Genomic DNA, 10,000 nt, shown 5'->3' with positions numbered 1-10,000 from the left:
TGAGGGCAATAAATAATTCCCAGGACAGCAGGGGGTAGGAATGCAGAAATGGCTGGTGGTGGTAGGTGGGTGGGTGGGTGGTGGGGGGGGGGGGGGGGGGGGGGGGGGGGGGGGGGGGGGGCTTGTTGGAATGACAGAGGTGGGCGTTTTTTCTGGCACACACACACACGCACCATTGCCTGGGCACAAAGCCTTCATATCTTCTCCTCAGGCCTCCCATCTCTTTGCCTATAGGTGTGAGACCTACTTCTTGGTTTCCTGCCAGCGTGCTGTCTCATGCTTCCTGTCGTGTATCTCGCCAGGAGCAAAGGAGCGGCCTGGCGTGTAACGCCATATCCATTTCAGCCCAGATGATTGTGACCCTTCCTTCCAACTGAACTTCATGTCTCTTCAACTTCGCATTTCTCCTCCTGACACAGTTCTGAATGCACACCCATTACTGAGTTTATGAGAATACTTTCTTACAGTGGCAGCAGCCTTAGAGTTGCATCACCGGCTTCATTCCAGTGAACACAATGTGTGGATATGTCTTAGTCTGCCTGACGGAAATTTATATATGGTCTGTCAGAGGTTGAGTCACTTTCTTTCACTTGAGTCTCAATGGAACTGACAGCAGATTGAATATTTTCTAAAGACAGCATTATTATTTCCTGTCAGGCTGTCTCTTTGCCTATATGTTGGGTCGGAAAACTCTCATTTCCGACATCCCGTTTTCATACCGCTTAAATATTTTGCACCCATTTTCATAATTCACCGTGATCCATTGAAGTATTGTCTCTGGCTGTAGAATTGGCCCCCGGGGTATCCATTAAGTGCCTGAATAATGTTTCTACTGCAGTCCGGGCAGTACACGGTCACTTCCACTGTGTCTTTTAGCGGCTCCAGGTCACATTAGGTCTCTCTGTCAGGCTGGCACTAACTTGCACGCAGGCTACAACGTTAACTTCTCGGTATAATGTCACAAAGAGGCCTCTAGGAATAACAACTCACGCAAGCATCAAAGCTGAAGCCAGTTACAGTCATCAGTGATCTGACAACATTGTCAGACAAAATCGTAATGTCATGTTTCTCACGGATTTAACTTGAAGCACTGAGGTGCTGAGTTTGGCCATTCATTTGTTCCTTCTGTAATGGGAATCTCACGTCTGTATACAAATGTGCAGCCGAAGACTCCAAACTGCATATTAGCTTGCAATCAAGATTCAACGCCAGGAAAGACTTGGCCTGGCTTCAGGATCAAGGCCAGTTCTTCCTTTCTACTTCTGCATGTCTGCACATGAGTGCTTCAGGAACCCTGCATTTAGTCAGTGACTCTGTGCTTCTAGTTAACCTCTGATTATCGCAATTATTTCCACATCCCAAAAAATGGTGAAAAAAAAACTAAACTTGAGGATGTAGCAACTATTATACTCATTCCTTTTTTAGCCTTTTAAAATATAATTGGAGCAATCTAATGTCCATACTGGAAATATATTTGAAATATAAAAGCACATACTCATGTTGATAAGAGAATGTCTTGGGGCTGCGCAAACAACACGGTGGGCACAAGAGAAAGTGCACTGTTATTTGGAAGAACCAATCGAAAAGCATGAAGATATTAACATCATGTACTGCTTCTATTTGACCCAAATGATACAAATACTGCAATACTGGTGCAGAGCTGGAATCTTTCTATAAAATGCTCCAGGTCAACTGGCATATCAGGAAAGTCAGTGTCTCAATCTCTAGCTCGGTGCTGTGCTTTGTTGTCCAAAACAAACAAACAAACAAAAAAAAACAACCCCTACCATAAAATCATAAATCACCCTTTAAACTTGGTGAATTTGAAACAAAACTTATGACTTAATATTTCCAAACAAAAGTATATCTCAAAAATGTTTAATTAACTCTGTAGTTTGTTTGTTTTTTGGGGGTTTTTTTTTTACAAAAAAATATAAACCAGGCATTCTGTATATCTGTGGCCAGTCTTGATGATAAACTAAAATGAGCATTTAGCTTTCTAACAATTTCATGTGTCCCAATATGAGATTAGCATCAATTTAAACAACCCAATGTTTTTTTAAGCTGAGAACACTGGGTTTTTACATGTCATTGTATGTGTTTTGGTTAAACCGGTTTTGATTTTCTTTCTTCTGTTATTTTAATTTGTATACTTAACCTTTCATATGTTTACTTTACGAATCGCCCCCGGACTTGGGCTGAGCTCCTCTTCAAAGATACAGCAAATGAGCCTTAACAAATTCCTAATACTCTGGAGGGAAATTCCTGTTGCCTCATTGGTAATTATCTTTAATATCAGCCAAGCTTCTGTCAAACATGACATCAGCGTGGCTTGATAAAACCCATTCTTCAACCCTCTTATTCATGCATTACACGTCTAATCTCCTCTCTCTTCTGCCCACCTCATTCTTTCAATAAAGTCATCTTAAATGTCAGTTTCGCTCCAGATTCCATCACGTCTTGTCCTTGTGTCTCCCTCAAGAGAAAGAAAGAGAAGTTCACCACGGATCTGGCAGACCGACGACTGGTGTCTGTCCCTCCGCCTTCCTCCCAGCTGGACACCAAAGACAAGCTGTGGCGCCTGCACTCCGCCTTGCTGCAGTGCCGCGCCTTGCTGGAGCGAGCCGTCGCCAAAGAGGAAGAGGAGCTGGGTGATGGGTTGATGGGTGAGTACGAGAGCCAGAGGAAGCTGGTGAAGGACAGACTGGCGCTTCTCTTAATCAACACCGGTGAACTCCTCAGAGCGGCTGACGGCAGCGCCGTCCTGACTCCCAGCGTGGACGGCTTGGAGGTAGGTGCCGACGCTATCAGGGGTTGATGACGCTGCTGGAATCAAACTGAGGCGGGGTTTGGTTTTTTTTTGTGTCTCTTCTCGTCAACAGTTGAACAGTCCGACAATTCTGTTTGAGCTGAAGGTCTGGGTGTACCGGATCTTCAAAGAGGTGGACTACTGGTCCAAGATGACTGTCACCACCTTGCAAGACCTGCCCGTCGTCATCGCCAAGGAGCGAGCGCGGACCACGCGGGCCACCAGGAGGATAAGAAGCGCTCGGAGATGAGAAGAGATGTGAGAGGAGTGTGTGTGTGACAGTAAGGGGGTGTGTGAAAGAGCTTGATGAAGAACTGGGTTAGGGTTGAAAGAGATGAGAGTAGAGAGCCATGTTCAGCTGAAGTCACAGGGAAGAGGGGAAAAAAAGCTGATGGAGAGAGAAAAAGAAACAGACAGCTGAGAAAGAGGGAGAGAGAGAGAGAGAGAGAGAGAGAGAGAGAGAGAGAGAGATCCCTGCTGATAGAGAGACGGATGAAGGCCCCAGAAAAACAGACACTCTTAACCACAACATTTTTTTAACATGTTTATTTAAAGTAGAGTGCATCTTTGTATTTATTGTTTCTACTGTAAGATGAACTCTTAACTTTCTTTCTTTCTTTCTTTCTTTTGAAGATCTAACGCACATTCCTGCTTTTCCACTTTTCCTTTCTCACATCCTGTGATACGGCTACTCAGAATCCATTACAATAATAATACAATTACAATTAATATCATATAACTGTCAGTCTGATGCTTCGAGACATTATGGCTTTGCATTTTATTTGAGACCTTCCAAATGCGGGATGTTAAGTGTACAACTGGTAGGGGGGGGAGAAGAAAAATCCAATAGCGCCCTCCTGTGTTTACATTGCGCCATTACTTACATTCCTTTCTATGTTGAGTTCCCACAAGTGAACTGAAATTGTTCTGTGTTTTAGGTTTTCTTATTTCTTCAATCATTCTGTAATCAGCCCTGCACTTGTCCTGTCGAATAACACCACACGGTTTCATTAAGCAAAGGAAACGGGAATTCTCCAAACAGTGGACAACATTAATCGTCCAACTTCATCAGTGTCTGAATGAGCTCCAAAACAAGGTTAACACGTGTGTTTGTGGTGTTGTGTGTGTCAGGGGGTGTCTCATGTGATCAATTTCTTTAATTTATAGGTCTGCAGCAATGAACTCTGTGTAATGTTACTATTTAACAGCAATGGTCGCCACGCTCCTTGTACCTGTGAGGCTCACATGGTTTTAATCAAATTAGCCTCAGCCAATGACTCAGATTGTCCTTAAAGATGTATGAAGCTTGGATCTTAGAATGAGAAGAGAAAAGAAAGAGGAGATCATGCAAATTGATTGAATTCTCTGTGAATAGTCTTGTTTGTTTGTTTTTATTTGCATTTGAATGTAGATAAACCTTCACATTGTTTTTATTTTAGAGGATAGGGGAAACTTTTGGATTCTTTTATTTACTGACTGTCTTGTTATGTGCTGTATTTTAGTATTTGTATGCAGATTAACTGTTGGCAAGAGCACTGGGAGTCTGGATGAGTTAGTGTGATATTTGAGCAGTTCAGGGTAACTCAAACTCTTTTCAGGCTTGAGAAATTCGAATGTCGTCACTGAATCGAGGCAAATGGGTATTTCCTCAGGTACTCGAGTTGCTCGTATTATTTTCAAGGTGAGATGTGACCCAAGAGACAGTAGTAGCTACTGTAAGAATGAAAAAAAAAAGTTATTCATTCTATTTGTCACACTTTCATCCAAGTCATGAGAATGCATGATAAAGCACAAATGAGTTTACATTTCTCATAATGCTTTGTAGTGCAGCACCTTTGAATGTGATTCACTTTAAGGGACATGTAATGTGTATTACATTTTCTCCTCTGTATGTCCGTTGCAGATCTTTATTTTTGTTCTCATGCTGTTTTTCGTCTACTTAGGCAATGCTGCTCTTAAAAAAAGCTTGTAACTTTTTCTTTTGGGCTTTTTTTTTTTTTTTATTGCTTTGGATGTAAAGAAGTAGTGTGGTTAGACATTGAACAAAAGGTGAGGAAAATGTTTCATCAAAGGGCACTGGCTTCAGAATATCCCCGGTACAATGCTAAAGGGAAAAAAGAACTGTGAATGACGGGGTCCACGTTAATGAACACATCTTGTATTCAAAACTTAAATAGTGTTCTAGATGTGGGTGCATTTACTTCCATAATTTCATGACCAATGACGGGAGCAGACAGTAAATATTAGTTGGTGGGATATACTGGACAACAAGTCAACAATGGGTTCTCAAAACAAATGTGTTAGAAACAGAAAAATGGTCAAGTTGTGATGCCGAGAAGATTGAGTAAGAACATCTACAGAACTGCAGCTCTTATGGGGTGGTGCTGGTCCTAAAAATGAAAAGGGACAGAGTTCCACCTTGCATCAAACGGGACCTGAAGGGTCTGCTGCCAGTGTTTTGGAAGCAGCGATCACAGCACACCTTCAGCGTAGTGGACTGCAATCCTCAACTGGTCCAACGTGGGACCTGCACAATATCAGGCAGGCGGTCATAATCTTGTGGTTGATCTGTGAATTTTGTGTGAATGTGACTTCACAAAACCAAAAACATGACTATCCTTCCATCCTTCTCCTATACCTCGCTGACTAACATCAGTGACCGACAGTGACGGGGTGCTGGAGCCCATCCAAGCTGACTTTGGCCGAAAGCAGGGTCACCAGTCCATCACAGGGCAAACACAGTGAGAAAGACAATCACAAACACTCATTTTCACACATACCAGCAATTTCAGCCATTAAGCCTCAGTGCGAGGAAACGAGAGTACAAAGAGAAAAAGGTCCCAAAGCCCAAATTTGAAGCAAAGCAAAACATATGTGTGGAGTTTGGCCTTCATCCCTTCCAAAGTCATCAGTGTGTCCTCAATACCTCGCTTCTTGTATCCCAACCATATTCTGATCACTGCATGTTCCCTTCTTCCTGTCCAGCACCTTTTTGCAGATGTACTCTATTGTATTAATACAGCATCACTCCAGCCTAAAGCTCATCTCTCCATCCATGTTTAATGCAGTGTGAGGAGGGGTGATCATGATAAGAACTTCCAAGCACTTTTGTGTTGGAAGTCATTGGTTTTGACTGTCGCCCCTTAGACTATTTTCAAGGTTTGATGAGGTTTTGGGGGATGATTTCATGATGATAACTGAGTATCATACACTCAACATACTCTTGGTTATGCTTTGCGAGTGTGACGCGTTTTCTGAGCTTGAAGAACGGGACCTACAGAGTGTTGTTTTGGTTTTATCTGGACAGACATCTCTCCAGTGACGATACCAATCGCAAACAGTACAGCAATTCTCACATGCACAGATCATCATCAACAATAAGGCAATAAATCATGAATAGACAGGCATATGTCACACAGTATTGCAAAAGTAAGTCACCGTTTTGCCTCTGCTGGTTGCATATGCTCATGCTTCTTTTTGTTTGTGCTCACTACAAGAACCATCCAAGTAAAATTTGATATCATCTGCCTTAACAGTTCAACTGGGTTAATGAATTGAGTTAATGTATTAGTAGTGTACTTTCTTATTTAAGGCTGTATATTAGTGTGGCAGTTAGCAACCTCTCATCATAGTGGGAGTATTCCTGCATGTGGGTCTTTCTGTATGGCGTCAAAATATTCCACCCTCAATGGGTTTTCCCTGAGAATTCATGTAAAGTTAAATGGTGACTCTGAAATTACCTGTCATTGTAAATGTCTCTGTGTTTGCGCTGTGATGGACCTGTGACCCTGCCTTTGCTTATAATAAGATGGGATCAGCACCCCACAATCCTGCATGGGACAAAACAGTCCAGAAGATGAATGGATGGGTTTCTTCTCCAAAGCTTGTCAATCATGGACGAATCAAAACAACTCATATAGACATTGTGACTTCCCTCTTCTCTGAGCCACAAGAAAGTACCATTGTTACGTCATTCGCAATCTAACTACTTTTGAATATGCTTTTCTTAACCCACTTGTTGTCCACTTTGCTTTTTTCCCCACTATATTTTATCTGTCACACAGCAGATGCAGTCTCGTTTGACCTTTGCCCTCAAGAGCTCGAGCTGTATACAAATGGCTCTAAGCGCAATGGGAGGATTAGGTTTCCACTGCATCTCTGTAAGCAGTATTCATAAGGAAGAAAACTGCCACGGTCATTAGAGTCGTCACACAACAGTGGGATTTGCACATCGTGAAAACTGTAACATCAGCACACTTATCCTCACTCTGTTTATTCACAATGGTCAGCCTAATGTTGTGATTTGCATATGAAATGTTTCAATATCATTGACCGTAATGTCTGATGTTTATGTCCAGAGATGATTGGGATAATCTATGCAACAATCGTCCTGCTGGAAGAACATTTTACTTGCAGTCCTGTATTCATACAAGACTTATTAAAGCTTTATTAAATGTTTGTCAAAGGTTAAGAAGTTGTTGTCCTCCACATCTTTGTTTGAAATCAAAGTCATGTCCTGAAATGCAAAGCATGAAATGATGTGCCTTTCTGGTCATGCCATTCCAGACACTGTAGGATTTATTATTTATCAGAGGTTTACCAGGCATGTCCGACTGAGACGCATCCCGGAAGTTGTCGCATGGATTGGATTCGCTAGAGAAATTATATTATTGACTTGGTCTCGGAGTGGGCTGGCATCCCCTTAGAAAAAGCTGGAGGAAGTTGCGAGGGACAGAAGTGCCTGGACTTCCTTGGCTCTCCTTGGTCTCACTGCAACCCCATATGGACTAAGTGGGAACAAAGATTAGATGAAAGACAATAGAGAGAGGGATGTTTCTGATATATTATAGGGGGTGAAAATAAAAACAGCATTTTTTTTAATTAAAAACTCAAAAAAGATCATTCAGAGTTAAATGTGTCAGTCAACATGTATGTCAGGAATGCAATACAAACTAATTAACCTGAATTAATAATAACTTACAAAAAATGTTTTAAACACAGAGCATATGGAGACCAAAGTGGTGTTATATCCGACTCATCCCATATATAAAGAAGAACATGATCTGAATAAGATAAGAAAAAAAAAAATGGTCAAGTCAAGTAAACATATTGGTTTTTGGCCGCAGCACTTTAGGAGCCTGAAAACAGCCTTGTTTAAAGGACAGGTTCCACAGCGAAGAAATTTGAAAATGGTTTCTCGGCATTAACGTATAGATGAGCACACTTTCTTAAAAAGTTTGCCGCCGTCGCATGCTTTTGCATGCTCAGTGTCTTCTTCTCCATTTTTGGTGTATTTCTGTGGCAGAGTTACAGCGCCACCTATAAACCAGGCATATGGTACTACATTGTGTACTACATGTCAAAAATGGATAAAACAAGTCTTCCACATCACCGAAAGTCCTTTTTCAATTTTCGAGGAAGGCAGGATGTAAGTTGTCACATCACATTAACAGTCTGTTGGACCGGAAATGGCAAATTGACTTCCTTTGTTACCACAAGTCCTGCTTGTGAGTAAAAGTTTTATTGCTCCATTTTCTGCTGAGCTGATGGAAACAACGTCTACAGATGCGTGTCAATTCAGTCAAACTGGAATGCACAGAAAAGGTCAAATATACAAGTACAGCAACATGACCAACACGATTCTGGGGCATTACAACAAGCGACTGATAAAGAAGTTCATTTTCTACATTCTGGCTTGCTTCAGCAACAGCCATGTTAACTTGTTGGCAGTACGAAGAGAAACTTCTCAGATTGTAAATCTCAACCAGTTTCCTGTTTCTTATCTGAAAGTAGCAAGCACTGCTTGCAGAAGTTGACTGCACCAAACTCTCTTGCTTCAAGATGTTGACATCAAGAATATTTGGCTTACTGCAGTTTCATGTATTGTCCAGCGATGTAGCTGGAGTCAAACAATGTGGAATCATTTTGAAATGCCTAAAAGTAAAAGGGACGTACTCCATATCAGGTTCACATTCTCATTAGCTGATTGTGCTAAACGTGGATTACACATCTCTGATAGTCCAAACCAATACCAAAGGCCGACGCAGCAGAATGAAAAGAGGACATTTTTAGTGCAATCAGAATTATAAAAATACGGTGGCTGGATGAGTCACCAGACTTTTGACATTGTTTTATCAAAGGGGAAGAAAATAGGGAAACGTGATGGTGAAGACATCAGATTAAAATTTCGTTGGAATTAATTTGGCACATACCAAAAGCTAGTTGGACTACACACAGACTCAAAATAAACATTGGTCAATTTATTATTTTTATGTGATTGGTTCTTTAAGTAAATTAACCTTCACTCACCCCTTTAAATCTAAAAGCCACACAACAAGTGTTTGTGAGCAGGAACTCAGTTTTCTCTTAATTAATAAATGACAATAATTTATAGCTGTAATTATCAAAATAATTTTGGATTATAGATGGAGTATCGGTCAGTTTTACAAAATATAAGTCACACATAAAAATACATCAGTGACTTTGTTTCTAACATGTATGTAACTTGAGATTTGTTTTGACCTTACTTTGAGTCTTTTCTGGAAGTTGTGTTCACTTCAAACAAGACCAGCTCAACAAGAGTTGATGGGGAGTTGTGTTCTTGAAAGGTTGGTTGAGGTTTCTCATTTGCACTGAAGTGGCTGTGTTATAGGCCTTGTTTACACGACAATGAAAACGAGCGTAACTTAAAAAAAAACCTTTCTTCGCATTTGGTGCTTGGGTCCACGCAACCGTCCTTTTGACATGCCGTCTCCCAAGGTGGAACTTTTCTTTCACATTCGTGATTCTCCCGCAGAGACAGCCACAGTCTGCAGACTGCTGTTATTGTGCATGTGCACCACCGCAGTGGTAAATAGTTTCTCGGCTCATGCACGAGTAACAAACATGGTGACCTTCATGGTGGCATGACTTGTGGCCTGTATTCTTGTTTTATAATCCATATTGGTAGTTTTATAATTGAGACTCACCCCTGCTGGCATCCAATTTGTTATCTGTTCAAACGAATGACAGTTTATTGCGTATTGTTCTCTGCATTCATGCATGTGTGGTCTTGCAAAATCAAGCAACAGCACCCACTTGTGGGCCAGCATACTCACTATGCCCGTTGTCAGTGTGTTTGCTGCTGCAGTGTAAATGCAACATTTTCTTTTAACGGACAAGGTCCGTCACTTGGAACGTTGTTGTGTAAGC

General features: G+C 41.4%; 1 protein-coding gene across 3 annotated transcripts in view; it reads left to right on the top strand.

The window, feature by feature from the left end:
- cntf (ciliary neurotrophic factor) overlaps nt 1-7,270 on the top strand; it is an 8,304-nt gene extending 1,034 nt beyond the window's left edge. For 2 of the 3 annotated variants that reach the window (XM_080519184.1, XM_080519185.1), the window contains 2 exons: nt 2,483-2,791; nt 2,883-7,270. In XM_080519184.1, the coding sequence (XP_080375310.1) occupies nt 2,483-2,791; nt 2,883-3,059 (486 nt within the window). In that variant the 3' untranslated portion in view covers nt 3,060-7,270. The remainder of the gene's footprint in view (nt 1-2,482; nt 2,792-2,882) is intronic. The other variant, XM_080519186.1, reaches the window with a different exon arrangement.
- Nucleotides 7,271-10,000: the final 2,730 nt, after the last annotated feature.

This window comes from Blennius ocellaris (genome assembly GCF_963422515.1).
Source record: "Blennius ocellaris genome assembly, chromosome: 3".
NCBI classification, from domain to species: Eukaryota; Metazoa; Chordata; class Actinopteri; order Blenniiformes; family Blenniidae; genus Blennius; species Blennius ocellaris.
This window is presented reverse-complemented; position numbering and strand designations above follow the sequence as displayed.